Below are 22,266 nucleotides of genomic sequence, written 5' to 3' on the forward strand. Positions count from 1 at the left end.
AGTTGAGAAAACTCAATAAATCTTTGAGTTTCGAGTGTGAGAGTTTTAAAAGTCAAGTTGTAAGTGCAGGTTACCCATGAAAAACCTGCACAGGCCCACCGTAGTCACAATAAAACATATAGCATCCAGTTTTTGGACCTCAGAAATCTCATATATCCACATCTTAAGCAGATGTATGGCTCAAAACACTATTTTCCCATTTACCTTCCTTTCACAAGATTTTTCAATGATTTAACAATTTGAGTGTTTATGTGTGACATGGTAAAATGTAGTGTTACACTTTCTGAGTACAAGCCAATTCCATTTTTTCAATGATTTCTTACTCTCCTTGCTTCACCCGGATATGCATGAAGGCCATTCCAGTTCCCCTATTTCTGCTCTGAAGAACGAGGAGGGATCCCTGAGGAGGCTTGAGTGAGGATATACGAGACTAGCCTTCATGGAGGTCTTTTACCAGGCCGACACAACCCTTTATTGGAAATCAGTTAGTGATTGGGTTGTTCGGTAAACTATAATTTGATGTGAGATATACTGTATTTATATAATTTCCACCTTCTCTAAAACATTTGGCCAAATAAATAATTTCTACAGTTTATGTAACATTATAATCATAACCTGGATTATTAAATTATGAATTTAGTATCATAATATCTATAAATGCAGACTCTGTCAGTAGAAATGGTTCATATGCGTTCAGACTCTGAGCAGGACTGATCTGTACACAGTATAAATACAGAATTCAAGTTTTTGTTAATGTGCAGATGTTTGCCAAATGGTTTAAGGGAACATACAGAGATATTTGGACAGTGCATATATGTGCAGATACAAAAATGTATCAAAAGTGGCTACAGAACTGTTACAGCTGAGATAATTAGCTTCAGATAAACTTTTAAATATATCTTTGCACAGAAGGAGTTTTTTGGATTTTGGCTGCCATCATTTACATTATAAGTGCATTATGAAGGATCTTCTGATGGTCAATATTAACAAGAGGAATAATTACAGCAAGAAAAACCTATTTCAATGTTCATTTGGGCTCCTGACTGTTGTTATACGACAGACTTGAAAAATTGTGAGCCTGTCCTTTAACAACTGTTAAACATATTTAACAATATATGGTAATTGTTATTACATATATATTTTGAAATACATTTGCTATATGTTGATTGGGAACATTTTTATTTTCTGTCCCCCATCACTAAGCTTCTCCAGAGCTCCCCAACGCACAAATACCCCCTGTTGCTTCTACAGTCAGCTAAAGGCCTAACATGCTGACATGCATATCACTGACAGCAGTGCAGGTAACTGAATTTTAAGCTCTTTGTCAGGATGTTTCTTGAAGCAGGAGTCATAATTAACTTCTACCTCGGCAGAGCCAGATTTTTTCAAACACAGTTGTTCATCTTTTGTACTGATGATTTAACTGGGAGAATTTTATACCAGTTCAAGCCATAGAAGAGCTCCAACTGTGAGTCATGCAACATTGTCTATGGAGAGAATTTATGGGATTTTTACTTCTCGAACCAGAGGCGCCCGAAATAACTCCTCTCCCTTCGCAACTTTACACAGAACTCATTACACAAGGATTTAATGAAGGAAAGCCACTAAAATTAAAATATGTATGGTGCTTTATTTGTTGCTGTACTGCTCAGTATGAATTCTTATCTTACACTAATATTTGCAGTTAGTACAGAAAGAGGTGAACATGAAAAATACAAATACCTGCAGATGGAACGGCAATGAATACCAATTACCTTACTTATCAATGTTCAGTTTTTTTGGACACAGTTTTAGTTATTTTAGCAGATGGTAGTTTTTGAGAATGTGCTTTGTTGTGCTAGTTGTGGACTGTGGTATGAAAATGTGTTTCTAACTCAGTATTTCATCCACCTTCTAACTTCACAAAATGCAGTTATAAAATCACCATAGAATTTTATCTGACACAGTGGAAATAACAATTAAAACATTACAAAATTATATAGATATATTATAATTGTATAACATTTTAGTGTTTTTTTTTTACATTTCATGCATTTTTCTACAAATTATCATATTTAATTTAGTTATTATTGTTATTTGATGATGGTAGTTTTTGAGAATGTGCTTTGATGTACTAGTTATAAATTGTACTATGAAAAAGGTGTTTCTGACACAGTATTTCATCCCCCTCATAACTTCACAAACTAGTAGACTAGTACTAGTACTACTACTAGCACTCACAGTAGAATCTGATCCCATTACAACATTACAAAATTATATGAATATATTAGAATTATGTTATTATATAACATTCTACAGGGTTTTTCCCATTTCTCACATTTTTCCACAAATAATTTAATTTAATTATCATAGTTATTTACTATGTAATTCTTGTTAAGTGTGACATGGACCATATGTTGTAATGTGTCCCCAGGAGGATTTTGGTGAGCTGGTCGGAGTCAGAAGTCCTGTTCAGATTTCTATTCACACCGTGCCTCAGATGGTGGGTGATAGTTTCAGATGTAGTAATGACAATGGATGCAATTTATTGATTGTCTGATAAAGAACATGATTCATGGAGGTTTTAAAATATAAACATTTAAGGTAGTAGACCTTTACTACAGTGACTCCCTAACAAATCAAACTATTCCCATCTTCCCAGAAAGTTTTATTGAAGTTACTCCTTTGTGTTTCTCTACATTATTCCAGCATTACATGAGTCAGGCTGCAGTATCTGAAGTGTAACAATGAGTTTAATAGATTTTCTGAACCAGGGGTAGAAAAAGGCATAGATCACAGGGTTTAGACAGGAGTTAAAATACAACAGCCAGACTACAAAGGGTGAGGATGAACTGCTGTCTTCAATATCCTGTCCTACAAGGGTTGGAGAGTAATATGGACAAATACATATTAGAAACACAACTACTACAACACCAAGAGTCCTGGCTGCCTTCATCTCAGATTTTTTAGCAGTTACTTTCACTGAACGCTGGAGTGCGACAGTTGCAATGTGAGACCTCATAGTGCGAGCCTGAGACACAGCCACCACAAATACTCTCACATATAGAAATATAATGATACTAATTGGGCTTATAAAGGTAAAGACAAAGTCAACAGTTCCTGTGATATTGTTGAGGATAACTACACACTCTCCATAGCAGGAATTCTGCCCATCAGGTTGTCTCAGGAAGTTATTTAAAATCAGACTGTTATAGAGAACAGAGCAGATCCAACACAGACAAACACATATTTTTGTTCTGTCCAGAGTAACTTTGTTGGTGTATTGTAGAGGGTCACAGATAGCCAAATAACGATCAATCGATATGAGCACCATATTTCCAACTGAAGAGGAAGTAATGATAAAATCAACAACATAATACAGAGCACACATGTGGTCACCAAAGAACCAGCAGGCCTCTGTAAGAAGGATTTCAACCGGCATCAGCAGGAGCCCAACGAGAAAGTCTGAGATAGCCAGAGAGAGGATGAGGAGGTTGGTTGGGTTGTGTAGCTGCCTGAGGAGGAAGAATATCATAACTTGTGAGATTATCATCAATGGTAGTTTGTCAGTAACAGTAGTAGTAGAAAGCACATACTTAACATAACAGCATTTTGATTTTCTCAAGTAAGCATTTTAAAATACAAAACTATTATTAACTGCAAGCGTCACATTAGATGGTCTGAAAATGAAATCTATGTGCCACCTCAATTGTTTTCTTGTAAATTCTCATTATGAATATATATATATATATATATATATATATATATATATATATATATATATATATATATATATATTAGCTTAGTAAGTTTAACTTTGCCTGAAGTGGGAGATGGAGATGATGACCAGCATGTTGAGCATAGCAGTGAGTAGAGAGACGGTGGACAGCACGATGTAAGCAAGCATGCCATCAGACTGAGACGGCAAGGGTTTCCTGCAGGAATTGTTGAGGAGTTGTGGAAAGCAGAGTTCAGCCGCTTCTGGGTTCTCCATCATCATAGAGAGAAGGAAGAGAGGCGTCTCTGAATTCTGGATGCCTTTTGTTATCAGCTCATTTATCTACTAGTACTATTTTTTCTGTCCAACAGAGACTGAAGTCCCTCACCCCCCCTACTTTGCTTTCTCTGATCCTCTTCATCTCAGGCCTCATCAGTTCCTTCCCTCCATCTCTCACTTGACTAATGAGTATCACTTGACACTCTGTTTCTCATTCTTGTTTTTCGTCATCCTCTGCACTGGCAACTTTTGCGTTCTTATTATGGTTACCATGTCATTCTTGCTGGTACAGAATATTAGTTGTACACTATAAAAACAAAAGAAGTTGAGAAAACTCAATAAATCTTTGAGTTTCGAGTGTGAGAGTTTTAAAACTCAAGTTCTAAGTGCAGGTTACTCACAAAAAGCCCACACAGGTTCACTGTAGTTACAGTAGCACATATAGCAGAGTTTTTGGACCACAAAAATCTCATATATCCACATGCTTAAGGAGATGTAGGGCTCAAAACACTATTTTCCCATTTACCTTCCTTTCACAAGATTTTTTAATGATTTAACAATTTGAATGTTTATGTGTGACATGGTAAAATGTAGTGATACACTTTCTGAGTACAAGCCATTCCCTTTTTTCGATCATTTCTTGCTCTCCTTGCTTCACCGGGATATAGCTCTGGTCATGATCATGCATGAAGGCCATTCTAGTTCCCTTATTCCTGCTCTGAAGACCAACGACGGATCCCTGAGGAGGCTTGAGTGAGGATATACGAGACTAGCCTTCATGGAAGTCTTTTACCCCTGTATTGTAAATCAGTTAATGATTGGGTTGTCAGGTAAACTATAGTTCAAAGTGACTACATAATTTCCACTTTCCCTAAAACATTTTAATCATAACCTGGATCAATCAGATCTATTAATGCAGATGCAAATAAATAAAACAAATGCATTCTGCCAATACTGAACAGGATTGATCTGTGCACAGTATAAATACAGAATGCAGGTTTTTATTAATGTGCAAATGTTTGTCAAATGGTTTAAGGGAACATACAGAGAGAAAACACCACTGCTCTAGCTGTTCAAGACTGGACTGAGTGGGAAAAAGGACAGATAAGAGAGTTTGCAGATTATATTTACGGACCACTTGAGAAACTGTTGCTTTCTACATTGACTCTTGTTGGAACTAAGTGCTTAAATGAACTGAAACACTAATGCTATTCAGAGTTGCAGTTGTCTTTTAGTTCGATTCATGTGTTTCATGCAGCCTTAAAATGCAAGCCACTCAGCTTGACAGACTGATTTATTCATGTTTTTGTCAACAGCAATATATGCTGAAGTTTATTTTGCTGTGTGCTTGTTGTGACTTGTGCACTTATTTTAGTTGTGTTCATGTGAGTTCTGAAATGGTTTGTGTATGATTATATTGTGTTTTCTGAGGATTTTGGTTTTCTGTTTATTCTCTTACTCCTTGTGTCTTCCCAGCCAATCAGCTCCCAGCCTGCCCTTGTGTCTTGCCGCCTGTTCCCTGTTGTTTCATTAGTTCAGTATGCATTTAGGTCCTGGTTTTCAGTTCAGTTTTGTTGGATCCTCTGTTCAGTTTATTCTGCTCTATTTGTTCTGCTCTGCTGTGCTCTGCATTGTTCAGTTTTGCTTTTGACCTGCCAGCTTTGTTTTTGCCTGCACAAGCCTTTAATAAAGAAGTTTCTTCAGCCTCGCTCAACCTGCAGATTCCTGCATTTGGGTCCACCTGCTTCATTCCACCTAACACCTAAAACCCTTTCCTGGGAACCCATCTGGCACTGGAGGGACCTCGATTTCCCAGACGAGCATCCAAGCCTGTTAGCCACCAGCAGCCAAGCTATCCTGTTTATTCTGAGCCTATCACTCCAGCCCCCTTTGCTCTTCAGCCTGCACCTGGGACTGCTAGCCTCCAGTCTACTTCTGCCCCTGCCTCATCATGCCCCTCCAAGTCTAGCCCCTGTCCCCATGAACACAGGTCAGTTGGATGAACTGGCCAGACATGGACCCAGCAGACATGATGAAGGGGGTAAAAGAACTTTTGTGTGCTTTGGAGGAATTATCTGCCTACCACCATGAGACCTCCAGCATTAAACAGAAGAATGCAGCTTTTTCTCTGGCTCTCTGCAGCAATCTTCTCTTACTGCAGGGCTGCAGCAATCCTCTGTTCCTGCAGGGCTGCAGCAATCCTCTGTTCCTGCACGGCTGCAGCAATCAGCAGCCTCCTGTTTCCTAGGCTCCTTCAGGTCACCTGCCGGACTTCCAGCAGTCGTCCATCTCTGCCGACCTCCTTCCAGAGCTTCAGAAGTCAAAGTCCCTGTTGACATGCAGTCAGACCTCCAGTCAGCAGTCTCCACCAACCAACAGCCAGACCTTCCAGACCATCGGTCTGCCGTCTTCACTGATGCCAAGCCTGATCTCCAGCTGCCCGCCTCCTGCCCTGCACTCCAGTGGTCTGCCTCTCCTTCACCCTGCCCCGACCTGCAGCCAAATCTTCTGGTGCTGGCTGGCCTTCTTGGCCTCTGTCTTCATTGCCATCCTCCAGATCAGCCCGGTCATCATCACCAATATCCAGATGGGCCCAGCCTCCATCGCCAACCTCAAGATCGGCCAAGTTTTCATCGCTGACCTCCAGATCAGCTCAGCTTTCGTCGCTGACCTCCAGAGTGGCCCATCTTTCCTCACCGATTTCCAGAGCAGTCCAGCCTTCATTGCTGACCTCCTGAGCAGCCCTGCACATCTGGTTGTCCATCTGGTCACCCTCTGGAGTGACACCGGACACGTGTCCTGCCTTCTGGTTGCCCTCCTGTGTGACACCGGCCATCTGTCCTGACTTTCGGTTGCCCCCCTGAGCAACTTCGCACATCTGTCCTGCCCCCTGGTCACCCTCCGGAGCGATACAGGCCTTCAGCCCTGCATCCTGGTCACCTTCAGCCCAGCTCCCAGGCTGTCCTAAGTCACTGCTCCAAACTTGTTTCTGCCTGTCATGCCCTGGTCTCATCACCACCGCAGCCACCACCACCACCAGGTGTTATAAAAATTAGAATTATTGTCTGGGGACTCAGATTTATTACACTGGTGGCAGCGGTGGGATAAATCATTTAAAAATGTCAGAGCCTGAGAATAACGCACCTCAACCTGTTGAGTTAGCCATCAACCAAGATGCCCCTCCTCCTTCAAGTGCTAATGTTGCAACTCCCCGCCCAGTTTTTATGCCAGAGACTTGTACTGGTGCTGGACGAGAATGGTCAGACTGGGCCGAGCAATTTGAGATGGCTGCTGATGTAAACAATTGGGATGAATCATTAAGATTAAAATTTATGAGTCTCTTATTGTCTGGCCGAGCCCGTGAGGTTTACAGTGGGTTATCAGCAGCAGCTAAAACTAATTATACCTTGTTGAAAGATGCTATGGGGAGGTGTCTAGATCCCTATGATAGTGATGATTGGAACAGGGCTAGCTTCTCCTCACGAAGCAGGCTTCATAATGAGACTGTCCGTGAATTTGGTATCGCTTTGCGCCGGCTGGTCGCTAGAGCCTACCCTTCTGCAGACCTCAATACTCAAGACTTATTGGCAAGGGACCATTTTATCACTCATGTGGGCAGTGGAGATTTGCGTATTGGCCTTCGCAGTGCCAAACCTGTAACATTAGAGGCTGCGATAAATTTGGCTTCCGAACTTGAGCTCATTAGAGGCCTGGAAAATAGCCATTTAGCTCAAGATGCTAAGGTTCGGGGGATTTCAGAACAGAAGTCTAAAGGTGATGAGCAGATAGAAACTTTGCTTGGGGTGGTGGAAGGGTTAAGGCAGGAGGTCAAGTCTTTGCAGGCTATTGTACAGGTTTTAAAATCAAACCCTGTACATCCTGCCCCAGTTACATCAACCCCTTTACCCCAGCCAGCTAACACATATGGCAATACAGCTAAACGAGAGACTATGGAGCTGGGAGGGAGATGTTGGGAGTGTGGATGTAACCGGCACATACGTTGCAACTGTCCTTATTTGCAGGGAAACTAGAGGGGGCGTGCACAGAGGGCCCAATGCCCGCCCCCTCTTCATTGGTATCTACTAGGGCCCTTGAGGAGGCTACAGGAGGCTCTGGCTATCTTGCAGCCAAGATAGGTGGGTCCAGTCGTCATGTGTTGGTTGATACTGGAGCCACACGCTCTGTTATACCTAAGCAGATTTGGCTTTCTATTACTAAGGGAGGATCTGACTTACAAAAATATGTTGGGGATGCAAGAGCAGCAAATGGTGGGGCGATGGAGGTTCTTGGGGGCTGGCAGACAGTATGTCAATTTGATTCTTTGGCCTTGGTTGCTGATTTTTTGGTGTCTGACGTACCATCTGAAGAAATTCTTCTTGGCTTTGACTTTCTGTCCAGATATGGTGCCGTGGTTGACCTTGGTGAGAAAACTTGCCGGATAATGGGGAAGACATTCCCCCTTGTAGATCTTAACCCAACATCACAGCCCCAAACTGTTGTTGTTCAGAATGATACAGTAGTACCACCACGGAGTGAGGCCATAATTTCAGGTATGGTCCAAAGTGCATGGGGGGACTATGAAGAGGGGATGTTGGAACCCACCTCAGCCCTGTCTAAACACTGTGACCTATTGGTAGCCCGTGTGGTTTGTAAGGTGGAGAAGGGGACACTGCCAGAACGGGTTATTAATGTGACTAGTGATGCTTTACCACTGAAAAAGGGCATGAAAGTGGGTACGCTCTTTACTGACATAGAGGTTGATGAGGTGGGAGGATGTACCGGGGAAGGGGGTGACGCTTTACAATCCTGGACAGTCGACAGCCTCATGAGTCAATTTGGGGTGGGGGATAAGGGTCTCTCCGTTAAACAAACCGAGGCAGTAAAACAGTTATTGCACCGGAATCTCTCTGTCTTTAGCCGGGGTGAAACCGATTTGGGCAGAACTCATTTGACAATGCATGAAATTGATACAGGTGAGGCCAAGCCTATCAAGTTGCCTCCACGAAGGGTCCCGCTCCATTTGCAGCAGGAGGTAGCAGATGATCTGAAACAAATGCTTGACAGCGGCATCATTCGGCCATCTTGTAGTCCCTGGGCAGCCCCTGTAGTTCTGGTGCGGAAGAAAGGGGGTGGGCTCCGTTTTTGTGTCAACTACAGAAAACTTAATGATGTCACAAGTAAGGATGCATATCCTCTTCCCAGGATAGATGATGCTCTCGACAGCTTAAGCCATGCCTGCTGGTTTTCCACTCTCGATCTAGCTAGTGGTTACTGGCAGGTGGAAGTTGACCCTAAGGATCGCTATAAAACTGCTTTCATAACACGTCAGGGGTTGTTTGAATTCAATGTTTTGAGTTTTGGTCTCTGCAATGCGCCCAGTACATTTCAAAGATTAATGGATTTAATCCTTGCAGACTTGCAGTGGACAACTTGTCTAGTGTATTTGGATGACATTATTGTGTTTGGGCGCACATTTCAAGAACATCTGGCTCGTCTTGATGAGGTGCTTGTAAAACTTCAGCAGGCCAACTTGAAAATTAAACCCTCTAAATGTAATCTGTTCTCTACTCAGGTTCATTATCTAGGGCATGTCATCTCTGCTGAAGGGGTGATGGCGGACCCTGCTAAGGTAGCTGCAGTGAGGGAGTGGCCCGTTCCAAGAAACCAGACGGAGGTCCAGAGTTTTGTAGGGCTAGCCTCCTACTATAGGCGTTTTGTGAAGGGTTTTGCTGATATCGCTCGTCCTTTACATCAGCTGGCGGAGAAAGGGAAGCGTTTTCAATGGACTGAAGATTGTCAACGAGCATTTGATCAGCTAAAAGCCAGCCTTATTACTGCGCCTGTGTTGGCGTATCCAGACCCAAACAAAACATTCATCTTAGACACTGATGCCAGTGATGTGGGAATTGGAGCAGTGCTATCTCAAGAATGGGGGGGGGGCATGAACGAGTTGTTGCATATGCCAGCAGGGCGCTTACTAAGCAAGAGCGTAAATATGCTACCACAAAAAAAGAGCTTTTGAGCATGGTCATGTTTACAAAACATTTCAAACATTAACTGTTAGGTAAGGAGTTTGTGTTACGTACTGACCATAATTCCTTGCGGTGGTTACATAATTTCCAGGGGCTGGAGGGGCAGCTAGCTCGCTGGGTGGAACAACTTGCTAATTTCCAATATAAGATCGTACATCGGCCAGGCAAACTTCATGCAAATGCTGATGCTCTTTCAAGGTTGCCTGCCTTCGGTGATGGGGGAGGACAGGGTCAGGAGTTGCCAGCCAGTAAAGAGACAAGCAAGGAGATCTCTAAAGTGTGTGCTGTACAGGAAATCCCTCACGGTCCCCCTAGCGAAGCGATGGAGATAGATGAGCTAGCCCAAGCCCAAATGGATGACAGAGAGCTACGGCAGATTATAGACTGTAAAAAAGAAGGCAGATGAGTGTCATATGCCAGATGACCCTGAATTACATAAGTATGCTCCTGTTTGGAGTCAACTGCATGTGCAAGGATCTAGGTTGGTGAGGATCCCCCCTGCCCATTCTGACGCTGCTTCTCAAACACAGGTGGTCCTCCCTTGTTCTTTGATACCTAAGGTTTTGGCACAGCTACACAATGACACCACGGGGGGTCATTTGGGGGTGCATAAGTTACAAGGGAAGGTAAAGGACTGTTTTTATTGGCCAGGATGGTTTGGGGATGTTAAGAAATGGGTGAAAGAGTGTGTAGATTGTTCCTCCCGCAAGACCCAGGGTAAGCTTCCATGTGCTCCGTTGCAGCCATCAGTTACATCAAGACCTTTTGAACGGGTGGCACTGGATATCCTTGGCCCTCTTCCAGAAACCCCTTGTAAGAATAAGTATATCCTAGTGATAGGGGACTATTTTTCAAAGTGGACTGAGGCCTTTCCTCTTCCTAATCAGGAAGCTAGCACTATCGCTAAAGTGCTGACAGAGGAGTGGGTGTGTCGTTTTGGGGTTCCCCGCAGTATCCATTCAGATCAAGGCAGAAATTTTGAGTCTACTTTGTTCAGGGAGGTGTGTAGGCTTTTGCATATTCACAAGTCTCGTACATCCCCTTATCATGCCCAGTCAGATGGCCTCATAGAGCGCTTTAACCGGACCCTGTTGTCCATGCTGTCATTGTTTGTAGAGGACAACCAGTTAAACTGGGACACTCTGTTGCCTTATGTGATGTTGGCATATCGGAGTAGTGTTCATGCCAGTACTGCATTCACTCCTTATAAAGTCTTGTTTGGGCAAGAAATTGTTCTGCCTATTGACATCATGTTAAACCTAGACACCCAGGAACATTTTTCTTCTGTTAATGACTATGTGTCCAGGATGAGAGAGACACTTTCGACAGTTGTAGAGGCAGTAAGAAGACATCAGTCCAGGGCCTCAGAGAAACAGAAAAATTCTTATGATTTTAGGGCCAATTTTCAGTACTACTCTGAGGGAGAGTTAGTCTGGGTGCAGAACAAGGCTAGGAAGAGAGGGCTGTGTCCCAAGTTACAGAGGAGGTATAAAGGCCCTTTTAGGGTGGTCGAAAGAGTGACAGATGTGCTCTATAGACTAATGTCAGTGCAGGGAGGCCCTGAGTGTGTTGTGCATTTCAACCGGCTTAAGCCCTATAATTCTTCTTTGGCAGTGACCAGTGATCCAGTGTCCAGGAGGGCTGACGGACTCGACAGACCCGACATTCAGCTGACCAGACCTAGACGACAGCGTTCAGAGGTCCGGTTTGGTGCGGGCTGGGTCCATCATCGCCGCCCAGCTGACCTGGGGACATCGGAAGGAGAGAGGTTGCCACTAAGGGGTCATGCGGCTCAAGGCTCCGTGTCTTCCGGAGCTGGAGGAACACAGAGGATCCCTCTAAAAAACTGCTCTGATTCCCCCGCATCTGTGGGCCCTTCCCCTGAGGATGCACCTGCAGCCTGCTCCAGTCAAGAGGAGAGGCCAGAGTCCAATGGTCAGGGGAGTTCCGGTGGTCGCCCCCTACGTCACCGGAGGCCACCTGTTTGGTCGCAAGATTACCAGATGATAGTGCAGTGACTCGGGGACGAGTCTTTTTCATTAGGAGAGGGGAAAGTGTGATGTGAATTGGCGAAGATACCTTGATTGGACTGACAAGTGATGGACTAATGAGTGTCAGGTGTGGCTGATTGCGCAGCTGTGGGACTCTGAAAAAGGGGAAGGGAAGAGCAGGCATTCGTGTGTGTAGAGGTCGGGAGAGCGTGCTGTTCTGCGGTGTGGCTGCATTCATTCCGGGAGCGGGAGGGTGTCGTTCGCTGCCGTTTAGGGCTGCCGGCGACGAAGACAGGTACGATAGGGGGTTAGTGAGTTCCTGTGTTAGGAGGGGAGGTCTGCTGCCTCCTTTAGTTAGTTAGGGCTGGGGCTTTAGGAGCGCAAGCCGCCGCCGCTGCTCTTCAACCTCGCTGCTGCCTCCGGCACGCCGCCGTTCCCTGCCCGTGCACCTGCTGCGCCGTCCGACGGAGCCGTGGTTCCCCGGGGAGTTGGACGGTGCCACAAGCTCAGACCCCGGGGGGGGGTCTCGTCGACAACGCAAGTTTAGTATATATTTTAACTTGTATGTATTGTGTATTTGTTGTTGTATTTTATTGTCGTGGGGACAGGAGAGAAGCTGGGTCGGATTGAGTTGGGTCCCGGGTGGGGGGAGGTCTTGTATTGGCCCCACCCTCTTTCTTAAAGTAGACGTGCGACTCCACTGTGTGCAGTGTGGTGTGCTCCCAGGCATTTCCTGAAGTTGTGGTGATGTGCTCTTATCCTTGTAGTGTCTTGCATCTTTGGATGGTGGTGTGAAATTTTATAGTGTGGCCAGCCCTGACTCCCCCTCAAGTGGCATACCTATCCTATTTAGTGAAACTCCGAAGCCCCTTCTTTTTATTGGTGTTTACTTAATAAAGATTTCTATTTTTCTTGATACTCTGATGGTCTGGTGTCGATTATTCTGAGGTCTCTGTCATTTATCCCATATAAGTTCTGGTTTCTGTCTGAACTCAGATTTATTACAATAGCATTCATGTCTCCAGCTTGACATCTTAATTTTATGACCATCCTACTCTCTCAGCCTCATTTAACTATTGCAAGGTGTACAACTTTAAACCCAGCAACACTGCTACCAAACGAAACAGAAGGCACTAAACATGATTGTGTGGCTGAAGCAACGAAAAAGGTATTGCCTAGAGAAGACCTGCCTGATGTGGCATTACAAGACCCAGACGTAGTGATGTTTGTAGATGGATCAAACAGTAGTGGTTACGCAGTGGTAACTATAGACAAAGTATTACAATCTAAAGCACTCACACCCCACTTCTCAGCTCAAGCGGCAGAGCTGATTGCACTAACTGAAGCATGCAAGTTAGGAGCAGGGAAGAGAATAACTGTCTATACTGATAGCGCATGTGCTTTTAATACCTTTACATGTTTTTGCACGAGTGGAAAAATAGAGGTATGATTACATCCACTGGAAAGTCAATTCTGCACACAAATCTGATTTTAGCCTTATCAGAAGCTGTACAATTGCCACTATAGATAGCAGTATGTAAGTGTGCTGCTCACACTTTAGGAGATGATTTAATCTCACAGGGAAACTGGAAGGCGGATGAGGAAGCGAAAGCAGCTGCTGCTAGACAAGAATACCAAGACATACACACAGCTGAGCATATCACACACATTGACCATGACATTTTAAAAGACAAGCAACACAGCTCACCTGAATCAGAAAAGCAATCTTGGGCAAACGGGGGCGACATTATCTGAGAATGAGTTATGGAAATGACCAGAGGGCAAGTACATTCTTCCAAAAAATTTATTTCGATTTGCAGCAGTATTGATGCATGGGTTAACCCATACGTCAACAGGAGGGATGTATGAACTAATAAACAAAATATATACAACATATGGATTCCAAAATTACTCAAAAAATGTTTGTGCATCATGTTTAGTGTGTGGAAAACAGAATGTTCAAGGTAGATTGAGACCAAGGCCAGGTAAAATGCCTAATGCTCAATATCCATTTCATACAATATGCATGGATTTCATTGAGCTAAATAAATGTGAAAACAAAATATATTGTCTAGTGATCATAGACTTATACTCAAAATGGATTGAAATTATTCCGACAGCAAGAAATGATGCAATAACAGTAGCTGAAGCTCTAGCAACACATTTGCACCAAGATTTGGGTTTCCAGAAATCATATATGCTCTGTAAGCTTGATAAGCACGCTGCCCACATTGGGCCAACGTCTCCAGGTTTGGAGAGGTTGGCCCAAGTGGTACAGAAAATCCAGCCGGCAAGAGCAGGATCAACCATTGCTTGCTACAAAGCTAAGTGGTTAGGATTCCAATGCTGGTGGGGGGAAAGGAGATTAGACCCCCTTTCATGTGCAGTGGGAGAGGTTCTCTCCTTTCTAAAGTATCTGGTGGATAAGGGGCTGTCTCGTGCCACTGTTAAAGTGTATGCAGCAGCGATTTCCTCCTGTCATGAGGACCTTTGCGATAGACCTGTCTTCACTCACCCCCTCGAAAAACATTTCTTACAGGGGTTAGGAGACAATGTCCGGTGATGCGTGTTCCCACCCCCGAGCAGGAACTACCAATAGTGCTCAAGGCCCTAGTGAATGATTCCTATGAGCCTCTGTAGCACTCCTCTCTGAAGAGGAGCACCAGACTTTGAAAGCATACAGAACATGTCCAACACAGATGAATATAGAGTTTATGATTTTAGTGGGGTAATGCAGAGGATCACAAATAGACACATAGCGGTCACCAGATGTGATCACCATGGATCCTACTGAAACAGAGGTAGTAATGTATGCTAGATACTGATACAAAGCACACAAGGTCACCAAGAAACCAGCAGCCGTGGAGGTCCACGAAGAAATCTGAGATGGCCAGAGGGAAGGGGAGGAGGAGGTTGGTGGGGGTTAGGAGATGTCTGGAGAGGGACACAAGCAACACAGATATTATACAACATTTATGTATATTTATATGACTCAAGTCACAGTAACACAAAAAAGATTTTGGTATTGGTTCTACCCAAGGCAGTAGCAGATCTAGAATATTTTACAGAGTGGCAAGAGATTTTGGCCGGGTTAGGGTTAGGGTTAGTGGATGAATTTACATGAACAGAAAGAAAACATACCATGAGGTTCAGATGGAACTGAGGCAGGAATGGGGTCATGTGTCTCCCAGTCTTTATCTCTCCCTATCAGTTTGAGTTTCTTCCTTTTTATTTTTGTTGGTGAAGTAAGACAAAACACAACAGGTGATTTAGCATAGATGGACATGTCATAACTTGCATACACACTTACAGTGAAATAAGCATTACATTAAACAAGGACAGGGCATGAGTGCAAAATGGGCAATGCTATGGTGCAGGAATCTATGTTCACTGTAGGTGTGATGTGTGTGTTTTGTTAGGAGATGATATGGAGATATGGCGATATTTTGCATGCTTGTGTGTGTGTATGAAGCTTTTCCTTTTAAAAACAGGAAAACAAAAATAAAATACAGACGTTTCTGTTTCTGTGTCTCTCTGATTCTTCTTCTGTCTCATCTTTGTCACTCAGTTCTTCATCCTTAACATTTAGTTCTTCTCCATTCGTCATCTACAGTAGTCAAGATGTGAAAGGATCTCTGTTAAGACCAGTGTTCTATATTGGAAGAGCATGTTGTGACAGATGTATGTTTGAGGAAGGACAATTTTAATCATTTTATTTGCTAATCAAATTATAACAATAGATCTTGTGGCACTGACACTGCAGTTTTAAGGCTAAAGTCTCAGTAAACTGCACGGGCTGTTCCAATTCACGATGTATGATGCAATGAAGTTACACGAAAATAAATTAAGGTATAATGCACTAGCTCCACTGAAGCAAGCAACACAATCTTTTAACAATGTTAAAACATTGAACATGATCTGATAATTGTGGATTAGATCATTTTGGTGGATGGGCTAAGGATCTGGGTTGGTCCTTCTGACACTGTTCCTCAATGTGTGACCTTCTCCTGGTGCATAGGTCATGAATGTGCAATAGCACAGGGCCAAGTAATCCACACAGACTGTGTATTATGCTACAATTGTGTTGATTATTTTGGTATATGGCAATAAAGGACAGGTTCACATTTTCAAACTTGTTTTAAAACAATATTCTGTTATATGTACATAGAAAGAGTTTCTATCTAAGTCTCCCATCCATTCTGGCTTTGAGGAGACATGAAAGGACAAAATCTTCGGTTATTGTTCCATGTAAAAATGTAGCCAATCAGCCAAATGCATGTAAGGCTTCGGCAATATGAGTTAGCAAAATTAAATGGGCATCCTCCAAAGTTAATGTATTTTTATTTCATTCTTTTTATTTTTAACACAATATTATCCCCCCCAAAAGATATGTTTTTAGCATTTGATGTGGTTCCAAGATGATGATTTTATTATCTTGTGCACACATTATCTTGTGTCACAAGATAAGACACAAGAAAATATTTTTTTTGGGGGGGGGGCTTGTAATAGCCTAACAGTGTGTAACTACATAGTATGAGACTACATATTTCATATTTCATGCTTCATTCCTGTATGGTGCTTTAAGAGTGCTTCAGATTTACAGTTTTTAACCAATATGATAATAAGTGAACTTTTCCAGGTAACTGAAACCAAGAATAGCACATATCCAGGAGTTAATGGGAAAATAATGACCAGGCATTGTCATACAGAGAGATAGAGGTCAAAGACCTCAGTAAACTGTGTGTTAGGCTAATGAGATGCTATACTCTCTCTTTCTTTCAAATACACATACAATCTCTGCCTGACTGACCTGAGCCCCTGAGATTTGATCCAAGTCAAGCACTGAACAAAACAAACATGCAATCATAGTTAATGGCTCTCTTATGAATCGCCAGTCAAGGTTTTAGTTCACACCTCTTTGTATTAATGTCAGATGACTGCAAACTCTCATCTCAGAGGAATCAGTCCAATCAGAGGTGTGAAAAAACATCCTGGTTCCAAACAAAACATACAGTAAAGCATGATGTAAAACCCATACGTCAACACATGATGCAACCTCAGTATTAAATGTTTTTCATATGGTTATGATTCACATCTGTCTAAACTTTATGACTCTCTCCAAAATAAATATGTTATTCTTTCTAAATGTTGTCTCCCCCTAGCAACACTTTGCCTTCAGTATCTGCAAGTGAACCACAACCTAATTATCTTAATGTCTCACTAAATACTAAATAATAACAAGAAACTCCAAAGCCCCTTCTTTTTATTGGTGTTTACTTAATAAAGATTTCTATTTTTCTTGATACTCTGATGGTCTGGTGTCGATTATTCTGAGGTCTCTGCCATTTATCCCATATAAGTTCTGGTTTCTGCCTGAACTCAGATTTATTACAATAGCATTCATGTCTCCAGCTTGACATCTTAATTTTATGACCATCCTACTCTCTCAGCCTCATTTAACTATTGCAAGGTGTACAACTTTAAACCCAGCAACACTGCTACCAAACGGAACAGAAGGCACTAAACATGATTGTGTGGCTGAAGCAACGAAAAAGGTATTGCCTAGAGAAGACCTGCCTGATGTGGCGTTACAAGACCCAGACGTAGTGATGTTTGTAGATGGATCAAACAGTAGTGGTTACGCAGTGGTAACTATAGACAAAGTATTACAATCTAAAGCACTCACACTCCACTTCTCAGCTCAAGCGGCAGAGCTGATTGCACTAACTGAAGCATGCAAGTTAGGAGCAGGGAAGAGAATAACTGTCTATACTGATAGCGCATATGCTTTTAATACCTTACATGTTTTTGCACGAGTGGAAAAATAGAGGTATGATTACATCCACTGGAAAGTCAATTCTGCACACAAATCTGATTTTAGCCTTATCAGAAGCTGTACAATTGCCACTATAGATAGCAGTATGTAAGTGTGCTGCTCACACTTTAGGAGATGATTTAATCTCACAGGGAAACTGGAAGGCGGATGAGGAAGCGAAAGCAGCTGCTGCTAGACAAGAATACCAAGACATATACACAGCTGAGCATATCACACACATTGACCATGACATTTTAAAAGACAAGCAACACAGCTCACCTGAATCAGAAAAGCAATCTTGGGCAAACGGGGGCGACATTATCTGAGAATGAGTTATGGAAATGACCAGAGGGCAAGTACATTCTTCCAAAAAATTTATTTCGATTTGCAGCAGTATTGATGCATGGGTTAACCCATACGTCAACAGGAGGGATGTATGAACTAATAAACAAAATATATACAACATATGGATTCCAAAATTACTCAAAAAATGTTTGTGCATCATGTTTAGTGTGTGGAAAACAGAATGTTCAAGGTAGATTGAGACCAAGGCCAGGTAAAATGCCTAATGCTCAATATCCATTTCATACAATATGCATGGATTTCATTGAGCTAAATAAATGTGAAAACAAAAAATATTGTCTAGTGATCATAGACTTATACTCAAAATGGATTGAAATTATTCCGACAGCAAGAAATGATGCAATAACAGTAGCTGAAGCTCTAGCAACACATTTGCACCAAGATTTGGGTTTCCAGAAATCATATATGCTCTGTAAGCTTGATAAGCACGCTGCCCACATTGGGCTAACCTCTCCAGGTTTGGAGAGGTTGGCCCAAGTGGTACAGAAAATCCAGCCGGCAAGAGCAGGATCAACCATTGCTTGCTACAAAGCTAAGTGGTTAGGATTCCAATGCTGGTGGGGGGAAAGGAGATTAGACCCCCTTTCATGTGCAGTGGGAGAGGTTCTCTCCTTTCTAAAGTATCTGGTGGATAAGGGGCTGTCTCGTGCCACTGTTAAAGTGTATGCAGCAGCGATTTCCTCCTGTCATGAGGACCTTTGCGATAGACCTGTCTTCACTCACCCCCTCGAAAAACATTTCTTACAGGGGTTAGGAGACAACGTCCGGTGATGCGTGTTCCCACCCCCGAGCAGGAACTACCAATAGTGCTCAAGGCCCTAGTGAATGATTCCTATGAGCCTCTGTAGCACTCCTCTCTGAAGAGGAGCACCAGACTTTGAAAGCATACAGAACATGTCCAACACAGATGAATATAGAGTTTATGATTTTAGTGGGGTAATGCAGAGGATCACAAATAGACACATAGCGGTCACCAGATGTGATCACCATGGATCCTACTGAAACAGAGGTAGTAATGTATGCTAGATACTGATACAAAGCACACAAGGTCACCAAGAAACCAGCAGCCGTGGAGGTCCACGAAGAAATCTGAGATGGCCAGAGGGAAGGGGAGGAGGAGGTTGGTGGGGGTTAGGAGATGTCTGGAGAGGGACACAAGCAACACAGATATTATACAACATTTATGTATATTTATATGACTCAAGTCACAGTAACACAAAAAAGATTTTGGTATTGGTTCTACCCAAGGCAGTAGCAGATCTAGAATATTTTACAGAGTGGCAAGAGATTTTGGCCGGGTTAGGGTTAGGGTTAGTGGATGAATTTACATGAACAGAAAGAAAACATACCATGAGGTTCAGATGGAACTGAGGCAGGAATGGGGTCATGTGTCTCCCAGTCTTTATCTCTCCCTATCAGTTTGTGTTTCTTCCTTTTTATTTTTGTTGGTGAAGTAAGACAAAACACAACAGGTGATTTAGCATAGATGGACATGTCATAACTTGCATACACACTTACAGTGAAATAAGCATTACATTAAACAAGGACAGGGCATGAGTGCAAAATGGGCAATGCTATGGTGCAGGAATCTATGTTCACTGTAGGTGTGATGTGTGTGTTTTGTTAGGAGATGATATGGAGATATGGCGATATTTTGCGTGCTTGTGTGTGTGTATGAAGCTTTTCCTTTTAAAAACAGGAAAACAAAAATAAAATACAGACGTTTCTGTTTCTGTGTCTCTCTGATTCTTCTTCTGTCTCATCTTTGTCACTCAGTTCTTCATCCTTAACATTTAGTTCTTCTCCATTCGTCATCTACAGTAGTCAAGATGTGAAAGGATCTCTGTTAAGACCAGTGTTCTATATTGGAAGAGCATGTTGTGACAGATGTATGTTTGAGGAAGGACAATTTTAATCATTTTATTTGCTAATCAAATTATAACAATAGATCTTGTGGCACTGACACTGCAGTTTTAAGGCTAAAGTCTCAGTAAACTGCGCGGGCTGTTCCAATTCACGATGTATGATGCAATGAAGTTACACGAAAATAAATTAAGGTATAATGCACTAGCTCCACTGAAGCAAGCAACACAATCTTTTAACAATGTTAAAACATTGAACATGATCTGATAATTGTGGATTAGATCATGTTGGTGGATGGGCTAAGGATCTGGGTTGGTCCTTCTGACACTGTTCCTCAATGTGTGACCTTCTCCTGGTGCATAGGTCATGAATGTGCAATAGCACAGGGCCAAGTAATCCACACAGACTGTGTATTATGCTACAATTGTGTTGATTATTTTGGTATATGGCAATAAAGGACAGGTTCACATTTTCAAACTTGTTTTAAAACAATATTCTGTTATATGTACATAGAAAGAGTTTCTATCTAAGTCTCCCATCCATTCTGGCTTTGAGGAGACATGAAAGGACAAAATCTTCGGTTATTGTTCCATGTAAAAATGTAGCCAATCAGCCAAATGCATGTAAGGCTTCGGCAATATGAGTTAGCAAAATTAAATGGGCATCCTCCAAAGTTAATGTATTTTTATTTCATTCTTTTTATTTTTAACACAATATTATCCCCCCCAAAAGATATGTTTTTAGCATTTGATGTGGTTCCAAGATGATGATTTTATTATCTTGTGCACACATTATCTTGTGTCACAAGATAAGACACAAGAAAATATTTTTTTGGGGGGGGGCTTGTAATAGCCTAACAGTGTGTAACTACATAGTATGAGACTACATATTTCATATTTCATGCTTCATTCCTGTATGGTGCTTTAAGAGTGCTTCAGATTTACAGTTTTTAACCAATATGATAATAAGTGAACTTTTCCAGGTAACTGAAACCAAGAATAGCACATATCCAGGAGTTAATGGGAAAGTAATGACCGGGCATTGTCATACAGAGAGATAGAGGTCAAAGACCTCAGTAAACTGTGTGTTAGGCTAATGAGATGCTATACTCTCTCTTTCTTTCAAATACACATACAATCTCTGCCTGACTGACCTGAGCCCCTGAGATTTGATCCAAGTCAAGCACTGAACAAAACAAACATGCAATCATAGTTAATGGCTCTCTTATGAATCGCCAGTCAAGGTTTTAGTTCACACCTCTTTGTATTAATGTCAGATGACTGCAAACTCTTATCTCAGAGGAATCAGTCCAATCAGAGGTGTGAAAAAACATCCTGGTTCCAAACAAAACATACAGTACAGCATGATGTAAAACCCACACGTCAACACATGATGCAACCTCAGTATTAAATGTTTTTCATATGGTTATGATTCACATCTGTCTAAACTTTATGACTCTCTCCAAAATAAATATGTTATTCTTTCTAAATGTTGTCTCCCCCTAGCAACACTTTGCCTTCAGTATCTGCAAGTGAACCACAACCTAATTATCTTAATGTCTCACTAAATACTAAATAATAACAAGAAATTAAAAAATGCGTCAATAATGGTGAGTTAATGAACATTCATTGAATGTGCAAAACCATAAAAAAGGCTCCTTTGCTGTAAGAGGAGTGTTATACAGGTACATTCCTAATGCCTGTTTTAAAGCGTAGGTTGGTTGTGAGTGTCAATTTTCAGGGAAAACATCCTATAATTTTCTACACTACAAAGTTTCAAAGTTGATAGAGTTCTTTCACTTTTCACTGGCAGCTTTACCATCAATGTTTCCCCTATCATTGACCTCTTGGAGGAATCAGGTACTGCTCCTGTGCACCTTCAAGATGTTCTGTTCTCAAATATAACTTACAAAAAATCAATTCTTACAGTAGTTTTGGTTCAGTTATATCCCGTACAACAGTGTCGAACCCTGAAGGCATTAAATTTCTTAGAGTGAAGAAAATCATCTAATATATTTTTGCAACAGTATTGTCAAACCTTAATAATTGTATTACTTAGACACCTACACAAAGAAAGCCAGAGGGCCTCTGAGGCCTTCAAATTTTTGATTGAAAGTTTTTGCTATCTAAATGAATGGTGGTGCAAATTAAGATAGGTAAAGTAAATAGCTGAAGGAGAACAATCGGTGGATGTGTTGGATTTATTGGTTACGCCATTTTGAGGTGG

General features: G+C 42.1%; 2 protein-coding genes across 3 annotated transcripts; one reads left to right on the top strand and one right to left on the bottom strand.

Annotated features, from left to right (window-relative positions):
• Positions 1–2,672: 2,672 nt before the first annotated feature.
• Positions 2,673–4,986, bottom strand: LOC122992312 (trace amine-associated receptor 13c-like). The gene is made up of 2 exons (XM_044366075.1): positions 3,801–4,986; positions 2,673–3,494 (listed from the first exon to the last, which is right to left on the bottom strand). The coding sequence occupies exons 1-2, from the start codon at positions 3,977–3,979 to the stop codon at positions 2,675–2,677; spliced, it is 999 nt and encodes a 332-aa protein (XP_044222010.1). The 5' UTR covers positions 3,980–4,986; the 3' UTR covers positions 2,673–2,674.
• Positions 4,987–7,054: 2,068 nt separating this feature from the next.
• Positions 7,055–12,917, top strand: LOC122992826. Of its 2 annotated transcripts, none has more exons than XM_044366786.1 (2): positions 7,055–8,112; positions 11,623–12,917. In XM_044366786.1, the coding sequence occupies exons 1-2, from the start codon at positions 8,031–8,033 to the stop codon at positions 12,024–12,026; spliced, it is 486 nt and encodes a 161-aa protein (XP_044222721.1). In that variant the 5' UTR covers positions 7,055–8,030; the 3' UTR covers positions 12,027–12,917. Both variants share the same exon structure in this region; 1 of them encodes a protein (XP_044222721.1).
• Positions 12,918–22,266: the final 9,349 nt, after the last annotated feature.

Source organism: Thunnus albacares, chromosome 11 (assembly GCF_914725855.1).
Source record: "Thunnus albacares chromosome 11, fThuAlb1.1, whole genome shotgun sequence".
Taxonomy (NCBI): domain Eukaryota; kingdom Metazoa; phylum Chordata; class Actinopteri; order Scombriformes; family Scombridae; genus Thunnus; species Thunnus albacares.